At 44.9% G+C, this 27,218-nt stretch overlaps 1 protein-coding gene across 1 annotated transcript; it reads left to right on the plus strand.

Moving 5' to 3' along the window:
• Nucleotides 1-26,479, plus strand: CREBRF (CREB3 regulatory factor). Its single transcript, XM_082291719.1, has 9 exons — nt 1-90; nt 9,505-9,682; nt 10,639-10,764; nt 11,656-12,739; nt 16,861-17,055; nt 18,743-18,932; nt 19,386-19,459; nt 19,845-19,967; nt 20,572-26,479. Exons 2-9 carry the CDS (start codon nt 9,674-9,676, stop codon nt 20,685-20,687), a joined length of 1,917 nt encoding a protein of 638 aa, XP_082147845.1. The 5' UTR covers nt 1-90; nt 9,505-9,673; the 3' UTR covers nt 20,688-26,479.
• Nucleotides 26,480-27,218: the final 739 nt, after the last annotated feature.

Genomic DNA, 27,218 nt, shown 5'->3' on the forward strand with positions numbered 1-27,218 from the left:
CCCGTCAGGAAGGGACATAAACAAACAAACCCGGGGCCGCATGGAGGGGCCGGGCCGGGGTGCGCGGGGCGGCGGCCCCCGCTGAGCGCGGTGAGTGAGGGGCTCGGGGAGGCCGCGGCGCTCCGGGGGGCTGCGGGGCACCGGGGGGGCCGGGGCTCGGGGGGCCCGGGTGGTCCGGCGGGAGGAGGCGGTGTCACCGGGCAGGGGGCTGCAAGGAGGGAGGGAGAGCGGGGCGGAGGTGTCCGCCCGGCTGCCGAGGGCAGCGGGACGGGGATGGTGCCAGCGGCCCCTCCGCTCCGCTCGCCCGCCGAGGGGGTGTGGCTGCTGGGGCCGCGGGAGAGCAGCGGTGCGCGGGGGGTGTCCGGTCCCGGAGCGGAGCTTTGGGGCCCGCTGCCGGGGTGGGCGCGATGAGAACGGGCAGCAGGGACGGAGCGCGGGCTGAGCGGAGAGTTGTCGGCGTTGTCCTCTCCAGCCTCCGCCCGGCAGGAGCGGCCCGTGCCTTTACAAGGAAAGCGAGTCTCGCAGCGAGCGCCGGGGAGAGGAAAGCACCGTCCTGCCGTGGAGCCCGGCCGCTCTGCCCGTGCGGGCGGAGGGGCTGCCCGCGAAGGCAGAGGAAGGCTCGGCAGGTCCTGTACTCCTCTGCCTTTCGGGCTCGTAGTCGCCTCTTCTGCTTGCGACCTGTTTGAATGCCCGGGACGGCCGGGGGTGACCCGTGGGCGTGCGGGGTCTGTGTGCCCGGGCGCGTTGGTGCCCGGAGGGCGGCTCCGCTCCAAAGGCTGCGGGGTAGAGGTGGCGGAGAGCGGTCGCCGGTCTGCGAGTGCGGGGCAGGGCGGGACGGGACCGTCCCCGCTCCGGCGCGGCGTTTATGTAATGACAGGGCGGGGGGACGGCGGTTCGCTGCGAGCCGCGGCCCCGGGAAGGGGGCTTCTCCCGTGCAGCGCGGGTGCGCTCCGGCTGCCCGCAGCCCTGGCGGGGGTCGCCGGGCGGGGGCCGCCCCCCGCGGGACACGGGGCCCCTGGGCGGTGTGTCCGGCGCGGCGGGGCCGGGGGCGGCCGGGCGGGGCCCCGGGGCGGCGGGGGGAGCGCGGGGGTCGCGGGGCCGCGGCCGGGGCGGCGGGAGGGGGTTTGTTTACATGTCGCCTCACCCTAGCTTGAAAGGGCCGCTGGGCGGGTGAACGGCGGGCGTGGCGGCCAATGGGAGCGCGCGCGGCGGAGGAGCCGGCCAATGAGCGGGCGCGGAGGGCGGGGCGGCAGCGGCCGGGGTAGGCTGCGCTGGGCGCTGGGCGGCGGGGCGGCCATGTTGGCCGGAGGTGTGTTAGTGGGTCAGGGCCGGGCCGGGGGACACGGGGTGGCCACGGGCCCAACGCGGGGCTGTGGCTGCGGGGGCCACCCGCGGCCCCGTCCCTCCGCAGCGCTTTGCCTCAGGGGGGCTGTCCCACCTGGGCGTCGGGACCGGCCCGGGGCGGTGCCCGCGTACAGGAGGTCCCGCTCCCCGCGCTGAGGGGAAAACGGGACGCGTTCCCGTCTGCTGCTCTCAGCCCGTCCCCGCAGATTTGGGTTATAAAACATCTGTGAATTCCCCGGGCCGCCTCAAGAGCCGCCTGCGGCTCTCAGCGTGTCCCCCCACGGGTGTCGAGCACCTCTCCGTGTCTGGTCCAGGCTCACGCGGGTTCCGAGCCGGGAACGCGTTGCCGAAACCCCCTCGTGTCACCGGCGACTCAAACCCAATCTTTATTTTCCCCCTTCGTCCCCAGGGTCCGCACCCTGGGCGTTATTCCCTGCCCGCGGCATCATTGTCGTGCCCTCCCCCTGTCCCTGCCAGCCCCGCAGCCCACGGCATTTCTCAGGGCATCGGCTGCTGGAAGGGATCCGGTATCCAGGATAATTTCTCTGTCACACTCGGTATAAGACGCATGGTGTTTATTCAGCCTTCCCCGTGCAACAGGCTGAACGGCTTGGAGCACTGCGAGCTGCCAGCTGAAATGTGCGATTCTCACTTAAAGTGATCGTGATCTTTCTGTTGCTGCCTCTCGAGGGGTAGCTTGTTGGAATCATGCTCCGCATAACGTGCAAAACAGAATGAGATTGTCGTATTGTCTTTCAAACGCTTCTAAATGTGTTAAAGATTGCGTTTAAAAGGCCTCTAAGGTTGCTTCCGAGCATCCTTGTGGGGAAGGTTAATTATGATTATTATTAAATGTGTTTTCATAGTAAAAATTATAGAGGAGCAGACTCAGGTGCCTTAGAAATGTTACCGATTTTTATTGTTGGCAGCTTAAATGAGAAGTCAGAGTTTCTATGGAAAATAAATCATAGGATCCCAGAATGGTTTATGGTGGAAGGGACCTTAAAGACAATTTAGTTTCAACCCCCTGCCATGGGCAGGGACACCTTCCACTAGCCCACCTTGCTCCAAACCCCATCCAACTTGGCCTTGGACACTTCCAGGGATCCAGGGGCAGCCACAGCCTCTCTGGGTGTGATAATTCTTCTGCAAGAAACCTTTCCTGCTAAAACAATCTCGCTGAGATTCCTTTTTAGATGCACGAATAACAGAGACCTCAAAAAGCGTCCATAGTTTACCTGAGCCAAGAAGGAATTGTTCTGGGTTTGGTGGGAGTATTCCCTGATAAGAGCGATCTGCAGCAGAGGCATCAGGCCACCGAGCATCCTCCCCAGGTGGTTTTTAAATAATGAGGGAGGCAAACAGCCTTGTGAGGGACAGAGATTGAAGTCCCTTCAGCATTAGCAGGAATTAATTGGGAACAAACAGAAGCTTTTGTCCCACTAATAGATTGAGAGTGTGGGATAAATAAGGGAACCCACAGGTTTAGATTCCCATGGCCTCATGTCCATGCTCTGTGGTTTGGGAAGCTTAACTAAATGTTTTAACATCAAAGCTTGATAAGGAGGTTTGGCACTGCACGAGAAGTGCTTGAGAGTTGGCATTGGTGTAAAAGTCAAACCAAAAGTTTTCTGGAGATTGTAAATTTAAGGTTTCTACCTTGCTGTAATAATTTCCCTGTTTGTTTTTTTTTTTTTAATCCTTCTGGTTTTAAACTGTTAAGCCTTGGGGGGTTTTTTTTGTTTTTTTTTTTTTTACTTTTTGGGCAATTTTGACTGATGCATTTTTTGGATTTGCTGCTGGCTTTGAAGTATTCAGTACAGATGCCCCATTTCTAACAAGAGTATAACAATCATAATTTCACGGTATGAAGAGTAGACCAGACTGTACCATTTCCTTCATCATAAGACTTGCGTTATTTCTTGTTTTTTTCCTGGAAACTACAGAATTAATTTTTCTTTTAGTCTGAAAGACTCTGTCAGAAAAAAATGTAGGAACAGCTATCCTGTCAGGATGTAGAATATTGCTGGAGATTGGAAGCCGAATTGTTGCTTAGTTTTGCTTTTGTTTTTTGTCTTTGCTTTCACCCCACTCTGCTTCACAGGAAATCTGTGGCTCAAAAAAATTTTAAATGTTAGTTTTACTACTAATTCTCGTGTGCAAACAACTCTCCTAACTCTGCAGTGTTATTTTAATAAAGGTTTATGCTATGAATATTTTAACTTTAACAAGTTTTTAATTAATGGAAGTCTGTTAATATAGTCCTAATAAGTTTAACATGTTGCACATCCCACTCTTGGCACTAAAATAAGAATAAAATCTCAGTCTTTGTTCCAGAACATACAGAAAAGTGCTTCTAGTAGGAATATATTAATCTGGGCATAGTTGTTACAAAATTTGTTGATGCAGAATGTTTGTTAGTCTAAAAAATAGTCACTTTTTTGTGCTTCTGCCTCTTGCATGATGGTCAATATCAACACAGTCAGGGATATAAACACGGGCTAGGGATGCACAGATGGAGCAGCCCTGGGAGAAGGCCCTGGGGGTGCTGGTGGGTGAGAGCTGGACCTGCCCCAGCCCTGAGCCCCCCGTGCCCTGGGCTGATCCCTGGTGTGGGCAGCAGGGCAGGGGGGGATTGCACCCCTCTGCCCCTCTCAGGTGAGACCCCACCTGCAGAGCTGCCCCAGCCCTGGGGCCCTGCACAGGAAGGGCCTGGAGCTGCTGGAGAGAGTCCAGAGGAGGCTCCAGGATGATCCGAGGGATGGAGCAGCTCTGCTGGGAGGAAAGGCTGCGAGAGCTGGGATTGTTCAGCCTGGAGAGGAGAAGCTTTGGGGCAGGGCCTGAAGGAGCTACAAGACGGAGAGGGGCTTTTTACAAGTGACAGGACAAGGAGAAATGGCTTCACACTGACAGAGAGTACATTTAGATTGGATATTGGGAAGAAATTGTTCCCTGTGAGGGTGGGCAGGCCCTGGCACAGGGTGCCCAGAGAAGCTGTGGCTGCCCCTGGATCCCTGGAAGTGTCCAAGGCCAGGTTGGACGGGGCTTGGAGCAGCCTGGGGCAGTGGAAAGTGTCCTTGCCCGTGGCAGGGGAGTGGAACCAGATGATCTTTAAGGTCCCTTCCAACCCAAACCATTCTGTGACTGTGATTCCATCAGTCTGTGGGATCTGCCTGTTTGCTGGCACAGCTGGAGCACCCCCGGAGCTGGGAATTGGCGTTGGCATGGAAGGTACCTGAGTGCTGTGTTCTGGGGGCTCGTGGGCTCTGCTGCCTGAAGTGTTGTGTGTGTGATTGCAGACCAGAGCTTCTCTTTAGAGGTATCACTTCCAGGTCGTGCAATCTGTCTGCTGTGGGCAAGTAGGATTGGAAAAATAACGCTAGAGGAAGAAGGGATGGTCAGTGGAGGAAAGGGAACAGAGACAGTGAAGTAACAGTTTCCCTCTCCAGAAGGGAAGAGGCTTAGAAGAAGTGAAACAGTCTGCGGATCTTTAGTTCTTCTAAGTGGCAATGCTCCATCAGACTCAGGGTCTGAGGGTCTTAAGCAGATGTTGTTTTCTCTCCAGGACAGAAAAAGCAAAGAGCATAATGCCTTAGATGGTCGTGCTGGCATTTTAATAGAAATCCATCACCAAGAAAGTAGAGGGACTTGGCTGCTTCGGTGAGTCCAGGAATGAGATTGCAGTGGGTGGAAATACAGGAAGACATTTTAAAAGAGTGTCTTTGCTCACTGCAGTGAAATAATAATAATACTAGTGAACGTAGTGTCTTTGTGCTGGGGGAGAAAAGTAAAAGAATTTTTTAAAGTCTGGCTAATAACTGAAGAATCATGGAGAAAGAAAAAAAAAAAGCAACATTATTCAGAAACAAAAGTAAGAAAAATACAGACTCATTGAGATTGGAAAAGACCTCCAAGACCATCGAGTCCCACCTGTGGCTGATTGCCACCTTCCCAGCCAGACCAGAGCCCTGAGTGCTATGTCCAGTCGTTCCCTGGACACCTCCAGGGATGGACTCCACCCCAGGCAGTCTGCACGTTCTCAGCGTGAAGACTGCCCTGAGCAGAGGGTGTTCTATAGTAGAAAACAAGTTGGCATGAACTGCGGAAGGAAAAAATGTTTTTAAGAGACATGCAGGAGAACTTCTTGCATCTCTAACTCCCGTATTTCATAAAATGTCCAGATACAGTGAACAGTGCGTGGTACATAATGGTTCTTTCCAAGCACATGGCGTAGTTTTTGTGCTTTCTCTGAAATTCAGAGTTGACCATGAATGTTTCAGGCTGAGCTTTTAAGTTTAGTACTGGCAGGCTCTTGTGAGCTATTTTTTTATACCTGCATCAAAATTGTGACTTCGACAAGCTGTGCTGTGTGATGCAGTCACCATCATGAAAGTGTAATTGTTCCTGTAATGCACTTACAGCAGGCATTTAGCTGCTGGGATAATAAGCACTGTGCAGCCAACAAAACAGCACAGCCACGCTCCATGTGCCTTTCCAGTGGTACAAAATACACAGCTGAACTGGGCCAGAAATAGCAACTTTAGTTACAGCCACAGTACAAATGATTCATGCAGGTGACCGAGGAAGACTTTGAGGTGCCAGGCTGAAAGCTGCATTTTGGGGTTTTCTCTTCTAGGGGCTTCTTTGGAGGTGCTGTAGTGAGGCAGGAGAGTGTTTTAGTGGCCCAGGGAGGCAGCACATGCACAGGAGCTGCCTGTGTGTCCTAAGTGCTGCGTATTCAGAGTTGAGCTCCTGCTGTGGGCTGGGTTAGAGCAGTAACCCCAGGTAATGCACCCACTGCTCCCCTGAGTGAAATTCAGTCTTTCCAGGCATCTTGGAACCACCATTCCTCTTCAGAAAGTAAATACTATATACAGGGGATTATTTTTAATTAGGATTTGTCTTTAGATTAATTAGGTGTTAACTCTAAGGCTTTGGTTCCTTGTTGATGACTGATGGGATTTTAACCAGCGTACATGTGCATGCCTCCATCAGTAGCCCAAATTCTTAAATGTTAAATGGACATAACTCTTCCTGAGACCACAGAATCATGGAATCGTTTGGGCTGGAAGGGACCTTAAAGATTATTTAGTTTCAATCCCCTGCCATGGGCAGGGATGCCTTCCACTATCTCAGGCTGCTCCAAGCCCTGTCCATCCCGGCCTTGGACACTTCCAGGGATCCAGGGGCAGCCACAGCTTCTGTGGGCACCCTGTGCCAGGGCCTGCCCACCCTCCAAGAGGAATTCCTTCCCACTATCCTGTCTAACCCTACTCTCTGTCAGTGTGAAGCCATTCCCCTTGTCCTGTCACTCCAGGCCCTTGGAGACAGTCCCTCTCCATGTGTATTGTATCTCGGGTGCCCTGCCCTTCCTCAGGCCCCAGTGAAGGAAGGAGCCTCCTCCAGGAGCAGGATTGGGAGCAGAGCTTGGCACTGATGTGACTTCAGATCTGCAGACACAGAACCAGCTCCGGGCCTGGCTCCTTAATCACCTTAATGTGATTTCCCTGCAGGCTGTTGCCACAGGAGCCGGCACCCTGCCCGCTGCCTCGGGCTCTGTATTCCACCTGTGTCTCTGCATTTGGGAAGGGCTGATGGAAGGCATTAATGGAAATTGTCCTGAAGTAGAAATTCCTGCTATATTTATCTTCAATAATTCTTAGTGCTGCTGTACTTGAGCTCTGCCACAGCTCTTTTAGTTCATTCAGAGCTGCATTCATTATCGATAACACAACAGCTGGACTATTCTTTTCTAACTCAGTCTTGGGCTGAAAGTGCCAGTAATGATGAATTCTGTAAAAACAGGACTTTAACTGCAGTCTACAAATTACTTCCCTTCACAGCAAGTTCCAAGTTTACACCTGTGCTTCCATATGTGTCACTGACTTGTGCCATACATCTTTATTTACTGGTTCGTGTAGAAACACTGGGAGTTAGGTATAAACACCAGGAGTCTTTTAATGATGATCTTGATCTTTCTGGGAAATTTGGAAAGCAGTTGGAAGTAGGGCTGCTTTGTTGGGAGCATGAAGGACGCCTGGATTGTGCAGCTCCCTGAGGCAGTGTCTTTCTTTTCATGGCCTCACTGTGTTTTCCCCCTCCACAGAGCTACTAAGAAAAATCCTATGTTGTGGAATAGTTGACTAGATCCTACTGGGATTCAAGTCACATTTAAGTATTAATATTATAAAATGTCAAGAATGAAATATAAAGAGAATTACAGGAATAATCGGATTAGCTGATACACTGCTCTGACCTGGGAGGACATGCACTGGCGTTCTCAAATAGTGCAAGAAGTTTGTCGCTCCAGTCTTTGAGATGGTAAAAGTATTTTAGCCTTTAATGTTCGTTTTGAGGATTTGGAAGTGATCCAAAAGCTGGCACCTGGAAGTGTTGGTTGGTTGTTCCTGAAATCAGTGTCAGTACAGATGAAGTTTCACCCCCCTTGCTGGCTGTGTGTGGAATGGCTTGAGGGCCATGTTCTACCAAAAAACACAACGAAGAATAACCAGTGAAGAAGCAGCAAATGCTTCCTTTCTTTCCCCTTTGTGTCATGGAGAACTCTGGCAGTCTCCTTGTGAACGCAGGTGGTGGCGGTGGTCTGGTGGTGCTGTCAAAGTATTAATCTGATGTGCTGGTGAAAAAAGCATCAATCTGCGTGGAAAGAAAGTGTTCAGGTATTTGGGATCATAACCTCCTTGTGTCTTTCTTTGTGTCTGAGAACATCATGTGTTTGTTGTAAAGAACAGGCCCTTTCTCCTAGCCCAGGTGAGGCTGAGAAGTGACTCAGTCACTCCTGCCAGCCCCCAGGTGGGGAGGACCAGTCCTGCTGTGGTGTGGCCTTTGCTGGGTGAAGGGAGATGGGGATTGCTGAGGCACGAACTTCACTTAAAAGCTGCTTTTAAATAAGTAAAGTAAAGGGTTCCCTGGAGGTTTTGGAGCAGAAAGGAGCTTTTCTCACAAGGAACTGGATCGTTCACCACAGGGCCCTGTGAGGATTGGCCACTCTGGCAGGGGTAGCGAGGGTTCAACTGAGAGCTCCTGTGTAACTGGACCTGTAACTGTTGTTCTTTATATTCCAGCTGCTATTTGCAAAGCAGGGTGTTTTGATAAGTAAAGACTTCTTTGCATAGTGTCTGTTTTTACCACAGTCTGATGGTCCATATGCTAAAGAGGACAAACTCGCTGAGATACTATCTGAAAGTAGGAATAATCACGGGGATGCTGTCATGTGCTGCTGGGGGAGGATTCTGAGCTGTGGGAGAACACTTAGAGTTTACTATTTGTTTTTCAAAAGAAGAGAATAAACACAGCCTGAGCAGATTGCACCAAAGTCTGACTTAGGAGCAATGCTGAGTGAGGGTTTTCCTTACACTGTTCAAAATGCAGGAATAAGCCGGATATGAGGCTCCGAAGAGTTATTAGACAAATATCTGAAGTAGAGCAGGTCTATAGAAACTCCTAAACTGGTAAAACTACCAGTAGATAAATTGGTCCAATTTCAACATATGCCTTATTTGAATTAATAGAGAATATATTTTATTAGACAGCTGTGAGTTTGGCACAGTTTTTAATTTGTTCTCTTGGGGAAATCTCTCTTCCACTCTGCTGCCGGATGGTTTCTGTGATCCTCTACCACTAGATGTTGCTATGTGAGTGATTGATGTAATCTTATCTGATGCTGGGTGGATTCATCCCTGAAGAAAAGGAGAAGATACCACTGAAACAGCATTTTTGCCTGTTCTGAAATTTGTATTTTGAGACTTTTGCCTAAGACATTTTTAGAGTTTATTGCCTCTGTTACATTAGTCATAAAGGTTGTCTCTCTCTTGGATACCCAGCAGTGTGCTGATTATTGTTCCAAATTTGGCAGGGTTTTCTCCTCAGGTGTGTCTATGGAGCTGCTGGTCTCAGCAGTGAGGAAAAAAGGCTACAAAATGTAACTTGGCCAAAAATGGTTTTGCAGCAACTCTGTTCTGTAGCATCTGTGGCTTTTCATTCAATGAAAGATGGCAGGGGAAGAAAATTTCTATACATTCCAGCACGAGGAAAAATCAATTTTCAGGGGAAATTCTTGCCTTTGGCTGTTTTTTAAGCTTTCACCTTGTTGATGAAGGATTGCTCACCTCCTTGGGGGTTTGCTGTGTTTCTTCTGCACAGAAATCTACAAATAGAAAAGCTCCATCAGGGTGAACTGAAGTTATCCTAAGGAAAAATTTCATTGCATGAATAGTGTAAACTCCCTGAGACTGAAGTAAAGCTGGAAAGGAATCTACAAGTGAATAAAACAACAAGTTTGGAATTGGATTTGGGGAATCTGGGCTTGGAAATGCCTCAGGTAAGTCTGCTAGGATTTTATTTGCTTCTGTAAATAATTTTGCCTCTGTCTAAGAACAAATTTGACCAGCACTAGCAGGGAGAAATGTATAAGATATTAAAGGATGTATATTTTGTAGGGTCTGTGCTGGAAGCTGTGGTGCTGCTCTTGGTCCTGTATTTGTTCAAGCCGCAGCCAAATTGTCTCTTGGTGAGGGAGGATGCCTGGAGAGCAGAACAGCCTTTTATTACTGCAGTGATTCACACATCAGCACACTGAATGACTTTCAGCAGCACAGTGTTTCTCCCTTCCCAACCCTCAGGGTGAGAGTGTCTAGAAAAGAAATTGAGGTCTGGAATTAAATGTAGCAGAAGGCCTTGCTGCCCATTCCCTGCATGCCCAGCCATCCTGCATAATGCTTTTCTGCCAAATTTCACTTCGTTCTTGAGAGAGAGGTAACAATCTTCATTCAGTTGTCATAAATTTTGCTTTCCTTACAATTTATATGGAAGTTTTATGCGTTCTAATGGCTCTAAACACAGTCAACACTGCTTTAGTACAGGATGATTTGTATCAGGGGGAAGACCCTGCCTACTGATAGTCCCAGATCTTGCCAGGACTGGCCCTCATCCTCTACAAATGCCAGCATATCCCAAAACTTGGCAAGCATAAGACTTTCAAACCAACAAGGAAGAATGAAGCAGCAGTGAATGCTCTCGAAGCTCTGGGGTGAATAGAAACATGTCCTTTGATTGCTCCCACATGTTGTCAGCTGCTCTTAAAGCATTCTCTGGCTCTGGGGAATGATGGGCTTATCTGTGGAGGTAAAAACCTTCAGAGACTAAGAGGAAATGGTGATCCTCTTTCTGTTTGACTGAAACAGTCATTCTGTGATAAGCAAAACATCTTTCTGTTTGTTGAAGATGAAAATGTGCCTTTTTATGTCATCTTTGACACATCTGTCCGTTGTGTTGTAGCCCAGTGTGAGTGGAATGGACCCTCCTTTTGGGGATGCCTTTCGGAGCCACCTGTTTTCAGAGCAGACTCTGATGAGCACGGATCTCCTGGCAAGCAGCTCGGATCCAGACTTCATGTATGAACTGGTAGGTCACCTGTGTGTGTCCAGAACTTCCTCTCCTTGACTAACACCAGGTTCCTGGAGTGATAAAGGGGTGTTTGTGCAAGAATGCTGGAAGATTATTCATTATTGCTGGCTGCTAATTAGGGAAGAGCTGGACTGCTTATCCAGCAAATGTGATGCTTCCTCAGCAGGCACTTATTCAAAGTGGCCATTGGGACAGGCTCAAATACACCTTCCACTATCCCAGGGTGCTCCAAGCCCGTCCAGCCTGGCCTTGGACACTTCCAGGGATCCGGGAGCAGCCACAGCTTCTGTGGGCACCCTGTGCCAGGGCCTCCCCACCCTCACAGGGCAGGATTTCTTCCCTGTTCTGTTCTACTTCACCCAAGCTGTGAATGCAGGGAAAGGTAAATAAAAGTTGACTCACAAACTACTTATGTGAGCATTCCCTTTTTTATTTTCTCCCTGCATCAAAGGAGAAAGGTCACTCGTGGTCATTAATTGGTTGTGTTAGAATGAGGTTTTCCAGGAACTGGTAAACTCAAGCATATTCTGTTAAGAACACAGCAAAGATTGACCTAGATTAAAGAGATGCCTGTGATGTCGTTGATATTTTAAATACATGGATATTGGTACTGGTTTAGTTGCTGATGAGCAGATGAATTTGCTATAGCAGGGAAATACAGTGTCATTGGAAGACCAGTGTCTTCAGAAGGATCTGTTGCTCAAGCACAGAAGCTGAACTCCATTCTGACCCTCAAAGGAAGCTTTTAGGTGAAAGTTGAGGTCTCTTCCTATGTCACCATTCTCTCACTCTTCACTGGAATTGAGCTCTCCATACCAGATTAAGTAGAGGAAAGAGATGATGGATACTTTTTTTGTATTAACTTTTAACTTCTCTTACTGTGCACAGGACAGAGAAATGGACTATCAGCAAAGCTCCAGGGACAACCTGCTTTTCACGGAGGACTGCAAAGAGCTTGAGAACCTGGAGTCTTTTACAGACATCCTGGACAAAGAAGCTGCTTTCACCTCCAAGTGGGAGCAGTGGGATACCTACTGTGAAGACCTAACTAAGTACACTAAATTAACCAGCTGTGACATCTGGGGAACAAAAGAGGTGGATTACCTGGGCCTTGATGACTTTTCAAGCCCGTACCAGGATGAAGAGGTGATAAGCAAAACACCCACACTGGCTCAGCTGAACAGCGAGGACTCCCAGCCTGTCTCAGATTCACTCTATTACCCTGATTTGCTCTTTAGTGTTAAACAAAACCCTTTAAATTCTTTGTTACCTGGCAAAAAAATTGCAAGCAGAGCAGCTGCGCCGGTCTGTTCCTCCAAGAACGTGCAGGCTGAGGCTGCGCTGTCAGACTGTGCCCAGAAGGCCAGCAAGCCTGCCAGCCAGCCTGCTTCCAGTACACAGATCATGGTCAAGACCAACGTGTACAGCAATGAAAAGGTGAACATTCATGTTGAATGTAAAGACTATGTTAAAAAGGCAAAAGTAAAGATCAACCCCTTACCACAGAGCAGGCCCGTGCTGAGCCAGGCACACGCTGACGCAGCGAAGGAAAACACCTGCTACTGTGGGGCTGTAGCAAAGAGACAAGAGAGAAAAGGACTCGAGTCCCCCCATGGTCACAGCACACCTCCTGTTTTGCCTTTTAAAGAGACTCAAGAACTGCTCCTCAGCCCTCCCCAGGAGAGCCCAGGGCTGGCTGTGGGGGAGAGCAGTCTTTCGGCCAGCACGTCCGTGTCGGACTCCTCGCAGAAGAAAGAAGAGCACAATTATTCTCTTTTTGTAACAGACACTTTGGGTGAACAGTCAGCCAAAGCAGACCCTGAGGAAGAGGAGGAGGATGAGGATGATATTGAAGACGAGGACCACGATGAAGGATTTGGCAGTGAGCACGAGCTGTCTGAAAACGATGATGAGGAAGAAGATTACGAGGACGATAAGGACGATGACATCAGCGATACCTTCTCAGAACCAGGTACCAGCATTGTTGGGCTTTGGGAACGTGGAGGTTGATGGAATTGTCCTCTGAGTGGGAAGGAAAGCTTTTGAACTCCTGCTAGTTACAGATGAGCAGCACTGAGCTTAAATTGTGAACTCTCCTCCCACATTTTCTAAGTGCTTTGCAAAATGCAATTAATTCAAAGTGTACAAGGTCTCTGTGTCCCTGTTTGGTGAAAAACTACATAAACTGTGGTCATGCAACAAAAATAATAATAGAGAATACAGGAAGCCCAGCTGTAGCCTGAGGCTAGAGAAGCTGCCTGTAAGTGTGACCTTCTTTTTTTGTGGCTCTCTGGTAGGATGTGTAGAGCTTTCTAGCACTTCTTGTAGCTGTGAATTTTTCCAGAGTTGGGTCTGTCAGGATGAAATCATATCCTGAGTGAAATGATTTCATAATTACTTAAGTCCTGCTTGCAGGTACAGTTTTCCCACAGAATCCAAAGAATGGCTGCCACTGAAACTAATAAAATCATTTATTGGTGGTTTTCAGCAGTAACACTTAGTGGGTCTTCAGAGGATACTGAATTCCTCTCTCCTGCCTGCAGAAATGGAGCTTTAACAGCAGAAATAAGAACTAACCTTCACCTAGAAGGTAACAACACAGCAGCATTGTATAAAAATAAAACAGGCAAGGAAAGCGACAGGATTGTAACCACGTATTAATTTCATTTCAGAAATTATGACAATATTCACATCTTATAAATGCCTTGTCGTAGAGTACAAGAATTAAAATATTCAGACATTTGGCAATATGTTACTTCGAGGGGATAAAGCAGCTGAATTTTTTCTTGTTGAGAAGAGCAGCTTCCCTAAAGCTTGTCAGTGTTTATCATAATGAACTCTCAGATGAAATTATTTTCTAATTAGATTTCCTGAGTAGGCATTAAACTCGTTAAGCATTATGCCCTTTATGTTACTTTCACATGCACACAACACATTTTTATTAGCATTTTAAAGCCTCTTCCTCCCTTCTGGAGTGAACTCCCTCTGCTTTGTGGGGCCCTGAGCAGCTGTTCCAGCTCTGCAGCCCATGGGGGATGTGTTGCACTGGAAGCCTGGGATCCATGAAACAGAGAGGTTGTATTAAATGCTGTGGGTGGAATTAATTAATGAACTATTTTACTGACCAACAATCCACATTCTGCAGCAGTAACTGAGGATCTGGGTTTATCCAAGCTTGCCAAACCCTTCCACGAATGAAGCCTAAAGCCATGCACCTCAAATGTGGTGATGTTAAAAATTTTATCATATATTTTGTCTATTTTAGAAGGTAACATCTCCAGGTATTCTAATTATGTCACTCTTGTACTTTGTGTTGCTTTTTTACCTCTAAAGGTAAACTTTACTATGGGTAAAGTATCTAAAAATAGGCACAGCACAGGAAAATTAAGCCTTCCAGAGCTCTGAAAGCAAAATCAGTTGGTATTTTGAGTGAGGATGTAATTTACTGAAAGGACAAAAGTCTACCAGTTATTGCTGGCCCTCTCATGTTTTTTAATACATGATTTGCTTTAGCTTGTTCTTCATGTATGTTTTTAGAGTGAATGAGATGCTTTCTTCAAGTGTTATCTGAGGAAATATTTAGATACAGTGAAGGAGAAATAGCTAAAAATGTGACTGGCTCTCAGGCAAGTTTGGACAACAGTGTTTTTATTATCACCATGACACAGATTTAGCAATTTTGTTCCCCTGCAAAGGTAGTTTATTATGGGAATGACCGGCCCAGGCCTTTTCTAGCATTTAAATGTGATGGGTTTTGCTATTACTGAGTATGTTTTTCCTATTTCATTTAGTAGAAGGACTTTTAAATGACTGTTCCTGCCATCAAGTAGTCAGGAGATTCCAGAAATGGGAAATGCAGCAATTTATTCAGTTGTCAGTAGCACTGGAGAAGAAATTAGTGAAAAAGTGCTCCTAGAGACACAGAGATTGTTTTAAGAAGCTGCATTAGATCAGCTCTGGGCACCTGGACCATCAGCTGGGAAAACCACTCGAAATGATTTGCCAGAAGTCTCTGTGGTGAAGTGGTTAAGAGGAGGAGCTCTCTGGGTTTGTTTCAGTGGGGCTATTTTTGGGTTTCACCTGGTAAGATGCAGCAGTCATGTGCACACTGTTCTCTGTTCTACTTCATTTAACCCTGGTGAATTTAAACCCGAAACCACAGTGTGAAGAAAGACTTTCAGGAGAGGTTTGTGAAGGGCTTCAAAGTTAAATACAGGAACCCTTTCAGATTTCTTAGAAGCCTGCCCTGCTGTGTGATCTTTGCTAAGAGGAGGAATAAATACAGTGCAGAGCAGCTGGACAAGTTTGTGTGTTAGGTTAGGACACTGCACTGGGTTATTTTATGTAACTTTATAATGGTAGCAGGTCAGTGTTGGGGTTGCAAGGCAGGATGTATTAAGTCAATGTAATTGAAGTTGCTAACTTAATTACAGTTTGAATAAGCAAACAGGAAGTCCTGATTTTAACCTTGTTGTACATTTGTCCACTTCAGCTCTTACAGAGATTTGTTTTCATTGGTTGGATTAATTCTGTGTTATCATGAAGATGGGCTCAATTTATATATTTCTATATAATGAATCACATAGCTTGTTTTTTAGGTGGAAAGTCAGTGGTCTTTTTGAGAGTATTTTGATACTTATGTCAAACAGCATTTGAGTAAAATGGAGCTACAGTTACAAATATTTATGGTATTTGAAACTGTATTTAATGCAAATTGTCAATAATTTTGGCTATACAACACATGTTTTATAAAGCATATTTCATTGTTTGATTTGCCTTTAAAATCCTGTCTTTCCAATAAACCAGAGAATCAAAGTAAATGAGTTGATGAAATGATGAGAAGCAGAACTTCAGGATGGATTCCATCCTTCTGTGTACTTGACTTCTGTTCATGCTTTGGGTTATGACATGAGAGTCAGACCAAAGCAAGAAAGTTTGGTTTTCCTCTTTCAACTGGTTTTTCAAGTGCAAACAGACTAATTGAATGGACTGTTTTAAAAGGAAGAAAGTGTTCTTTGTGCTGGTGGAAGACAAAGCAGAGCTGAAGCATATGGGGTCAAGGCTTGCTAAGCCTGCAGTCCATACATGGGTGGCTTTTCCTTAAGCTCCATCAGAGTATGTGATGTTTAGAAATGTTCCTTTCTTAAGTAAATGTAAACTATTAGCATATTATATAAAAGGCAGTGCAGTGGTTTGAGGGTGTTTTTTTAACCTTAGTATAGGTTATCTTTATTTTCTAAAGCATATCTGGGGTTTGAAAACCCGTGGTTTGTCTTTACATAGTTGTGGTAAAATATTTCTGTGGTGTGGACAGTGGCATTACAGTTTCCACGTCCTTCATGAGCAGTTCATCATATCAGGTGCATCATAATTCACCTCCAGAATATTGTATAGCTTTACCATGGATCATTTCTCTTCATCCCAGTAATGAGGAAGAAGAGGATGAACAGTGGGTGTCCAAATCCCTTCAGCTTAGATGGCCCTTTGGTCACTGTCCTGATAACAGAGCCCCTTTCTCCAGCCTCGGAGGGATCAGTGGTTGGATTTATTCCCTGAAGGTCTTTGGACTCAAGGAACAGCAGCATTTGGACTCGATCCTGTGGGACTCTTCCAACTCAGAGTATTCTATAATTGAATAATTTTTTCTCTGTTGTCTTTTGCTAATCCATCTTTATTATCTGCTTCTCTTCCCATGCTTTTTGTCAAATGTGGAGGTGAGTTAGGGTTGTGTTCCTGCCAATTCATGGAGGAAGTTGTCAGGATGGGAGAACACTGTCCAACATCTGCTCTCTGTACTTGGCACTGCTGGGATTGTGGGGGACTACAGCTTAGGGGGTCAGACAACATAAAGGGACTTTAAATGCATAAATAATTCGGTTTTTTTCAACTAATGAAGCCCCATCAGTGGCTCAGAGTCTGTCCCTGGATTTAAGGCAAGTACCCAGGAGCAGTTGATGCTGGAACCAAGTCTGTTACATAATGCAGAACAGATCTGTCTGTGGCTTTGCTCTTAACTTGAATACTCAGTCCGCTGCTAAAGGGCTACAAACAATGCTGTCACCAGTACATAAACAACCCCCTGCATTCTTTTAGGGTATGAAAACGATTCTGTGGAGGATTTAAAAGAAATGACTGCAATATCCTCTCGCAAGAGAGGCAAGCGAAGATACTTCTGGGAGTACAGCGAGCAGCTGACACCGTCCCAGCAGGAGAGGATGCTGAGGCCATCCGAGTGGAACCGGGACACGCTGCCCAGCAACATGTACCAGAAGAACGGGCTCCATCATGGTAAGAGAGAGTCCTGGTCACAAATGACACTCTTCTCCTTGTGACACCTTCAGTAGCCAAATTCCCCTCCTTGTAAGTGCTGGGAAGTTGTGTTTCGGCCATGAAAATTCGAACACTCTGAGTCTGTTGCTCCGTTACCAGCGTTCTGCAGTGCCCAAGGGAGGCACAGTGAACACACAGTAGGGACTTTCAGTGTGGTTTCTTCCAGAGGAGTGTGGATGAATTGAGAATTGTGTCTTCCAAGGGCTCTCAGTGGTAACCCCGAGAGTTCAAAGCTTTCTCAGTGCAATACTGTAAATATTGGATGGGTGGCTTGACTGGTGTTTGCTCCTCGTGGCTGTTCCTGTCAGTGCTGCCTGTGTTAGCAGGAGGCTGGGAGGGCTCTGGGGTGCCAAGTTCAGGGGGACTGTGGTATGAACTGAGGACAAGCACTAAGGCACAACTGTCTCTCCCTGCTGCTCCCTCCTTGTTTTCCCCCTGTGAATGCAGCTCAGTGAAGCAGTTACTCCTCTGGGAATAAACTATTTCCTTAGGATGCCCTCTTAGAAACTTAAACCAGTTGCTCTAATAACTGTGATTTATTCCCAGTGAGCAATTACTGCACCACAAACATGATTAACATCACCCAAAACAAACCACTCGTAGGGGTATTTTTGTTTTCTTGTCACAGGACCTCTTTTAGGCTGCTCCATTTGGTTTTGGCTTTGAAGAAGCAAATTAAACCAATTTCCCTGGTTGTAAGGTTAATGTTCCCTTAGAGTTGAAAATTACTGCTTTTAACTTTTTTCTCTTAAATTGAAAGATTTTTTTTTTTTTGTTACTTGTAGATTTATTCAGGGAAGGAAGCATTTTTTTCTTTAAATCTCCTTAGTTTTTAAATGCTTCTTTACCCTGTAGTGAAATATCAGTACTTAAAGTCCCTAACACTGCTTTCTCGTGATGGAGCTCTGAGCAACCTGGTTTAGTGGAAGGTGTCCCTGCCCATGGCAGGGGGTGGAAAAACATGAGTTTAAGGTCCCTTCCAACCCAAGCCGTTCTGTGATTGCATTATTTTATATTTATTACTAAACAACAAATAACTAAACATGCCTGCAGGACGCAGTCCCACCAGACACTTGGACACTTGACCTTTAAGTCAAGTGCAAAACCAGGCCTTAAAGAGTGTCAAATACATACAATAAAAGGGGTTAACTGGCCTTTATGTGGATCACTTCATCTCAGCATCACTGAAGATTGTTTCAGTACCAGGCCTCAGCACTCTTTCTTAGTACAGAACTATAGCAATAAGATTATTTGGGAATTTAATCTACTTGAGTGTGCAGGAGGATATTTTGGCTGACTATGAGTTAACAAGTTTACAGCTGGAGCAAAACAACAGGGTTTGAACTTGTGACATACATTTTTCAGCACAGTTGTGTGTATGCCCTCTGTCACATCCAGTGGCCTGGCCAGTAGTATTTGCTCTTATCTGATTTAGATAGAATATGAATTGTACAAAGCTCTTTGTCTGGAAATGCTCTTTCTATTGTGAGAGGCCACAGGGATCGCCTGATTCCGGCCCATTCTCCTGTCAGGAACAAAGGAACCTAAACTGCATCCAAAAAATGCCTATTTAAGAGTGTTTTCTCACAAGTTTATTTATGTATTGTGTCACTTCCCAACCCATTTTTCTGTATATTTAAAACAGGAAAGTATGCAGCAAAGAAATCACGGAGGACTGATGTAGAAGACCTGACTCCCAACCCCAGAAAACTCCTCCAGATTGGTAACGAGCTGAGGAAGCTGAATAAGGTGATCAGTGACCTGACACCCGTCAGTGAACTTCCCTTAACTGCCAGACCCAGGTCAAGGAAAGAGAAGAACAAGCTGGCTTCCAGGTATGCACTGGGTAAAGCTGCAGGGATGAGAAAATTTGGGTTGCTACAAGTGAATGATAAAGATCTAAATAATAATTTTTGCCTAAAGAAATCCTTCTTCATGTGGCAGCTCCTGCAATGGGAGTTGCAGTTTATCAAATGGGAATTAGCAGTTTATCAAAAAGCAGGGCAGCTGGCACCTTGGGAGCTGTGGTTTGTCTGTCCTGTAGATAAAGATGTGTTTCCACTGGAATTGGCTTCCTTAGCTGTGGGGCAAACAGCTGGCACAGTGATAAAACCCACAAGTGTCAAATGTGTGCAGATGCAGGTGGCAGTGTGTTTTCAGTGAAGGTGAGTGAGGATGGATGAGTTTGTGTATCACAGCTCTGGGAGGTTTGGTTGGTAAGTTCATGTGGCTCTTACTACTCTGCAGTTTCTGGTAGTGTTCTAATTTTTCCCCTCTTCTTGCTACAGGGCTTGTAGACTAAAAAAGAAAGCCCAGTATGAAGCCAATAAAGTAAAACTCTGGGGTCTCAACACGGAATATGGTAAATACAACTCTTCCCATCTTAGTTTTTCTTTTGTTTGGACAAGTCTGTGTTTTGCACCATGATGTAACCTGGCTCATAGAGAAAAGGGTTGGTACAAACCCAGCAATTCTGTTGGTACAAAACCAGTCCATTGACTAAAGTGAATGTAAATTGGGTTACCTGCAATGTCGAGCTACTTTGCAGATGTAAATTATGTAAATGTATGCATGTGCTGTAAATATTATTGAAAATGTTTGTAATATTTGATGTAACCTATTCCATTTAATTTTACAATACGTGTGATGTGGCACCTTTGGCACTTAGAGATAGCTGTGTGTAGATAACTATGACTCTCTTCCTGGGGAATGTGCTGTAAAACTAATCCTTTTTTTTTTCTTTGCAGATAATTTACTCTTTGTCATCAACTCCATTAAACAAGAAATAGTTAATCGGGTGCAGGTACCTAAAGATGACAGAGGAATCAACATGGAACAAAAGTTGAACATACTTATTAAAGACACTCTTGGTAAGCAGTGAACTCCATGTATTTGCCATGAAGACAATAGAATCATAAATGCCCTGAGTTGGAAGGGACCTCAAAGCTCATCTCATTCCACCAGGGACACCTCCCACTATCCCAGATTGCTCCAAGCCCTGTCCAGCCTGGCCTTGGACACTTTTCATGGATCCAGGGACAGCCACAGCTTCTCTGGGCACCCTGTGCCAGGGCCTCCCCACCCTCACAGGGAAGGATTTCCTCCCAATATCCCATCCAACCCTGTCAGTGTGAAGCCATTCCCCCTTGTCCTGTCCTTCCAGGCCCTTATAAAAAGTCTCTCTCCATCATGTTGGCTCCTTCAGGAACTGGAAGGCCACAATGAGGTCATCCCAAAGCTTCTCTTCTCCAGGCTGAACAATCCCAACTCTCCCAGCCTTTCCTCCCAGCAGAGCTGCTCCATCCCTCTGATCTCACTACATTGAAATGCAAACAATTTCTGAAATAGAGGAAAGAATGAACCTTTTCCTGATTTCAGTTGTCCCAACCAAAGTGTCCCCTGGCTTTGTGTCACCCGTAGGAATGTGCCATGAGCAGTGACCTGAGAGCAGCTTCTCTTCCCCTCCCCTTTCAGGACTTCCTGTGGCTGGACAGACGTCGGAGTTCGTGAACCAAGTCCTGGAGAAGACGGCAGAGGGGGACCCCACCGGCGGCCTCGTGGGGCTCCGGATACCCATGGCAAAAGTTTAGGACAGGACTTGAGCTGCTCCCGGGTCAGGTTCCACCTGTGCTGTCGAGTTCCTCGTTGTAAATGGCATTCTGGTCTGCATGTCAGCTTAGCATTCTGTAAACACTCACCAGTAGGTTCCATTGGTTTCAAGTAACAGTGTAGGAAAACAAATCACAGCGTGGTAGAAAATGCTGCAGAGCATTTTTGGACCATGAACCAGATAGTTTCAAAGCTGCTTTAAGCTCAAGGGCAGAAATGAGAGTTCTCTTTCAAATGATCTAGGACCAGAATATATCACTTTTGTTTTAGAAGCAAAAATGTGGGTTTGGCTAGTGAAAATTTTTAGTGTTTGCCAGACATTGTGACAGGTTTATGGTCCAAGTGAAGTAAGAGGAAGCATTTTTTTGGTGAAGCTGTCAATGTAGGGAGTTTTTTGTTCCTTTTTTTTTTTTTTTTTTTAATAGTTGGATTTTCTTTTCTTGTTCTTAAAAAGAACCAGTAAGCTTTCTTTGCAACCATTAACTTGTACATAGCACACGCAGCATTAGAGCTAGTGTGCCATATAAGACTTTAATTTTCTGAGCTTAATAGAGTATTTAAATGTCTGTGCAAGCAAGAGAAAAAAAAAGTATATTCTTTGTGCCTTGTATTTTGTGGGGAGAGCTATCAGTATAAGCTGGTAAAGTTTTGTATGAAGAAAACCCTGAGGGGCAAAACCAAGCTGTATAGATGGTGAGATTTTAGGTTTTAATGTATTTGTTCCAGCTCTTAAAAATTTTTGAATGTATATAGGAATATGTTGAAAATGTAGATATATGCCACAGAGTCTATGTATTGTATAAAAGATGGCTCTAGAAAACTCAATTTCGGTACTTTGGCCGGAAGAAAACAAATACTTGCACATTAATGCGATTGTTTATTTTTGTACCAAAGACAAATGCAACTGATATGGCGAACTGCCAGTCTAAGTAAAGTTTTGCACAGCTTATATGATACTGTACTGAATGTAAAAACAAAAGAAAAAAAGAAAAAAAATTAAAGGTCAGGGTTAGGGATCTTACTGAACTGTGAATTTTTTTGTTTGGGTCCAATTATCTACAGAAGGAGCATTCATACATAACAATATTATTTTGCTGTTCTTGTAGTTCGCTTCCATGGTAGATAAGTTGGTGGCCGTCTTGGAGTCTTTAAATCTTTTTTCTCTGCACTTACTGTAGGAGATTTTAATATATTTGGATTTTAGTAAGCTATTGGTAAAATAGTTTTCGACTTTGAGAATTTAAAAAAAAATTTAAAAAAAGTATTTAGCTTGTTGTAGTATACTTCCACCAAACAACCAAAATAAAATTATTTTTATTGTAACGTGTATATATGTAAAGAGGAAAAAAAAAGAGCTACAAATATCTAATTCCTTAGTTGCCACTTTTCCAGTTGATGTATTATTATGCATGTGATGTTTCCAAGGATCAACACAGGCTTCAAACAAAACAAAACAAAAAAATTTATAGACTTTTATATTTTTGTACAGGTATTTCGAAACTAGCTTCTTCAGACTTATATGTGACTTATTCTTGTTAATTCAGTAGTTTCTATGGTTGAGGAATATTAACACAAAGTTCTTATTTGCTCTTCTGCTAATAAGAGTTGGCTTTGTAGTCAGTGTTAACGTACAGATTAAAAGCTTTAGCCTTTGATGAGAAAGTCCTTTATCTCAAGGCAAGATCATTCTCTGGTTTCATGGACCCCCCCCCTTTTCCTCCCTGTTCTTTCTCTCCCTATTTAAAGATGACAAAACACTGTTTACTGAAAATAGAAATACCAAATATTTTCAAATGTAGCTGCTGAAAAAAAAAATGCAAAAGTCCATGAAGGCTTTCTCCCCACTCCCTTTGGGGAATTTCTCCACTTCATTTCTAGTTTGTCTAAGTTTGTTTGTACTGTGATTCCTTTTTGTTTATAAGTAGATTATTTTTATATCCAAGCTTGTACTATAAGAGAAAAAAGCCTGAATTGGTAAGAGTGCAGGAAGAGTGGCTGGTGAAGGTGGTGGCCCTGCCACACTCACAGCTTTCTTGTACCTAAATATTTTGGAAGACTCAAAAGGGAGGAGGAGGCCAAAATACCACTACTGAGCTGTACAGAAAGTCTTTCCTACAAGAGACTGAACAAATACCCAGGGCAATTTAGGCAAAACTTTGTAAATCCACTTAAGACTTGCAAAATCTGAGTGGAATGTGGGTGTTTTCGTTTGAGGCATTTGTGTTGTTGTTGTTTGGCTGAGGTGAGAGTTGGCTGCTGCTTTCCACGGTGGGTCTGGTGTATTCCTCTTGTTCTTGTGGAGCTGCCCAGGGCCCCTAAAACCCCGACAGAGAATGTGTCCTGTGAGGTGCAGGCCATGTCTGAGCAGGGCTGGCACACAGAGGTTGTCCCTTCCCCACGGGCAGTCCCTGTGCTCCATCCAAACCCTGCAGGCGAGGCAGCATCTCTGAACATTGAGAGAGAGCAGTTTGAAATCAGGTAAAAACTTCTGTGACAAATTCAACTGACAAGGTATTTAAAAGCCCCTGTTTTTTACTGTCCGGGAATCCTGGGCAACACACAACTTTATAGCTTTTTATTTTTGTCTGAAAACCAGACTATGATTTTGGTCTCGCATTTCAAAGTAGACTTTGAATCTTTAGTGAGTTCCATACCCTCGCATTTCAGTGTTTCCTATGTATTATTTTAAGTTAAAGCTTTGAAATAGTTGAGCTTTTTAATGTTGACACTTTATTTTGTAACTATTTATATGTATGTATATCTTAGAAAAGCACTTTGTTTAAAAAAAAAAAAAGAGGAAAAAAAAAAGAAAAAAAAGAAACTGCGTTTTATATGATTCCTGCCACTTGCTGCTAACTCTGGGCTGGTCAGAATGCTGCAGCGATACTTGAGATAAATAAAACCTGGCAGTAAAATGTAGAGTAAATGTAAGACCTTTTGCTGGTTTAACTTTATCATAAAGGTGACATAGGCAAGCTGTGCAGCTTTACATTTTAACCAGGGGACTCTGTGGCATTTAAACCGTCTAGAAATGGTTGTACTTTAATGCCAGTAACAATCTGCTTCCTCTAGTGTCATTAAAATATATACATTTAGTGTATACTTATCACAAACAAAAATCTTATAAGGGTATAAAAACCAACAAATGTACATGTTCTGTTTTTTTGGCAATTGTGGCATGCGTTTTTGGGTGATCTTTAGAGAAGACCATTTTCTAAAGATTTTCAGTGTTCATACATAGTATGTGGATCTTATCGAAGTCCTGGGTTTTTTTGGTTTGTTTTTGAGTGTAGGCATTGTGAATATTCACTTTTAATCCTATATCCAAAACCAATGATATATTTTTTGATTTAATACAAACAGAAGCTCTTCCTTTTTCTGATACACTGGATTCTCTAGGATTTGTTTCCATATTAAAAGCATGCTGTCATAACTGCTCTTGTCGAGATCTCGTCAGTCTGAACGTAGGTGCCACACTTGGAATCGATGGGCTGCTTGTTCTGCTGTACCATGTATGACCCTCGTCCTCCCCCCTCCCTTCATGACAGATGATGATGTGGCTTTATATTGTGCCTTACTTGTACATCTAGAACTAAATGTTATTCATTCCCTCTGAACTCGTCAAAGCTTCTGAGATGGAATCAGAGCTGATTAAAGCGTCCTGAAGCGAGTGTGGGTAGGTCTGATTTCAGTTTCTCTCAGTAGTCCTTTTGTATTTATATGGAAGACCAGTTTTTGAATGGCCTTGCAAAACGTGGGGGTGCTCCTGAAGGGTGTTTTTAAACCCGAAACCCCTTTTGCTAACGCTTCCTTTTATGGTTTATTGAACACATTTACTGATACTTGGTGAGTACTTTTTGGTTTTTTGGGATGAGAGAGACTTACTGCTAAAGCTATGTTTACGTGTGGATGGGCTGGATTTTCTTATCATACCAGTTGAAATCATTGTGATTTAATAAAGCTGCGTTGCTGTAAAGCTGATGTGAGAGTCAGGCTCAGCTGTGTTCAGTTCCTAATTTATAGATTGACTTTTTTCCATACTAAGAGGGCCAGGGGAAAGTTGGGGTTTTTTAAAAAAGCAAACAAACAAACAAAAAACCAACCTAAAATGGATGAAGGGTCTTTTAACTAGCTTAAAAGAAAACAGACACTTTGGAAATACAGAGGTGTCAGTTTAAAGTTTATTTTTAAAAGACACCCCCCAATATTTATCTAATATTTGCCTTCATTAATGAAACAGTTAGCTTATTCACAAACTGTAATGACTGGATGTGCTTTTCTTTTCCATAAATCATTTAAACATAGCTGGTTATTTTCTAAAGCTCTAAACGGTTTTATCAGGAGAATTTCCAAGGGTTGCATCCAAGCTGCCTCCAGCAGAAATAGCAAATGCAGTTCTGTGCCTGCTCGTCTTCCTGAAATTCTGCTGAGGCACAACCCAGTTCAGGACCGTGAATGTCAGGATCTGCATTTGGCCTTGAGACCTGAGTTTCAAGAGTGCATCTAATCATGATGCTCTTTCCTTTTGAAGTTGGAGGCTTCAGTTGGAATCACCTAGTGAAGGGTGCTGCTAGATGGGGTCTTGGCTTGTTGACAGCTTTGCACACAGCTGAGGTTTATTTTGTTTACCCCAGGGATCGTGTGAAGTACATTTCAAACAGTTGCTGTCTGGGTGACTGATCCTTCTTGTAACTGTATTAAGGGCATTAGTCTGTTGAGAAAACACCACTCTTGAATATCTCCCAGTGTAAATTGGGATTCTTCAATGTCATTAATCAAAGATGGCACTTTTAGACTGCATCTTCTTTGCAGCAAACAAAAATCTCTATCTTCTACAGCTTAGATTTCACAATATGCCATGTGTTCTCCCCAGTGCTTCTAGAAGGTGTGTGTGCACTCTGAATTATAATCCTCAGCCTCTTAGACATCCGTGAACTTCCATGGGAGCAAATACTGGCTCTGCATTTAGTGTCTTTCTGATGAGCTGTGGAGCTAAAAGTGGAACCAGAGCTCTTTTAATCCACACTTGCATTTTTTTTGTTTCCCCCATAAAAGAAATAAAACTCCAAACTTTTTAGATAACGTCACTGGTCAGAGTTTTTCTGGAGTTTAAAATATTTTGTAGTTGGGTATCTTTTTAAGTCAAATTTGGGTGACTTCACTCACTCCTGCAAGAAAAACTTCTGGATTGGATTTGGTATTGGCAAAAGCACATCCCACCGAATCATAATCTTCTGATTAGGAAACAGAACCTAGTAAGAAAACTTAATAATTTTAATCTCTCTTATAATGATGGCTATTCATACATTTGGATTGGAATCATCTATCCTCCCAGAATATTATGCCCAAGGAAAACTTATTGCTCAGTATTTGTGGTTGGGTGAACTCTTAAGGCTGATGGCACATGCAGATGCAAAAAAAGAAAAAGGCATTTTAAATGAAACATGGCATCCTGTTCTGCCTATGCTTGGGGTCATGATTGTAATGCTGTCCTTGATATTCTATAATCAACTTCCAACTGGAGCTCAGAAAAACTTACTGAAAGTCTTGTCTCTGTTAGAAAATAAATTTACCTTGTTCAAAGCATGATCTGTTAAGAGTTGCAATGTTAAATGTTGGTTAATAGTTGTGCAGTTTTATTTTTTTGAAAAGAGGCACAATTAAACTATTGACTTTGTTTACTCTGTCACCCTTGATCCCTAGCACTTCTATTCAGATACAAATTCATCAATGTATGCAACATCCTTTGTAATTTAAAATAAAAATTGTGGAGGAGATACTGTCTCGAATCATTGTATGTGTGGAGTGATAGTGAATGGCATCTGCTGCCTTGAAGTAAGTCCCCAGTCTCCTGGTATTTCCAGGAACTTTCCTTTGGAAGGGATGACAGCTAGGTAAGGAAATATCTGGTTTTTCCTTCCTCATGCTCAGAGCTGCCTCATAGCACTGCTGGGTCCCTGTGGGACCATCTGGAGAACAGGGATTGGTGCCTGGAGAAACCGGCTCCCTGCAGTTGCTGTGGAAATGGTCTCCAGCACCTTTGTCCAAAGGGTCTGAGGGCAGGAGGGAAGGGACACGGCACCACAGAAGGAATGTGCGGGAAAAGCAAAGGGTCACTGCCCTGCCTCTCATTTTAGGGGTACAGAAGGGGCCTTGTGTTCCCCCACCCTGCTCACAACTAGTCTCAGCCTGGCCTGTCCAGAAACCCAAGGAGGCTCTCGGATGTAAACCTGGAACTTCTCCAGTGGGACCTTGTGGCTCTGCACAAGTCCCTGACAGGAGGGGGCAGCCGGGGGGGTCGGGCTCTGCTGGCAGGGAACAGGGACAGGAGGAGAGGGAACGGCCTCAGGCTGGGCCAGGGCAGGCTCAGGGTGGGCAGCAGCAGGAATTTCCCCATGGAAAGGGTGCTCAGGCCTTGGCAGGGGCTGCCCAGGGAGGTTTGGAGTGCCCATCCCTGGAGGTGCCCAAGGAAGGGCTGGAGGTGGCACTCAGTGCTCTGGGCTGGGGACAAG

Source organism: Coloeus monedula (genome assembly GCF_965178545.1).
Source record: "Coloeus monedula genome assembly, chromosome: 15".
Taxonomy (NCBI): Eukaryota; Metazoa; Chordata; class Aves; order Passeriformes; family Corvidae; genus Coloeus; species Coloeus monedula.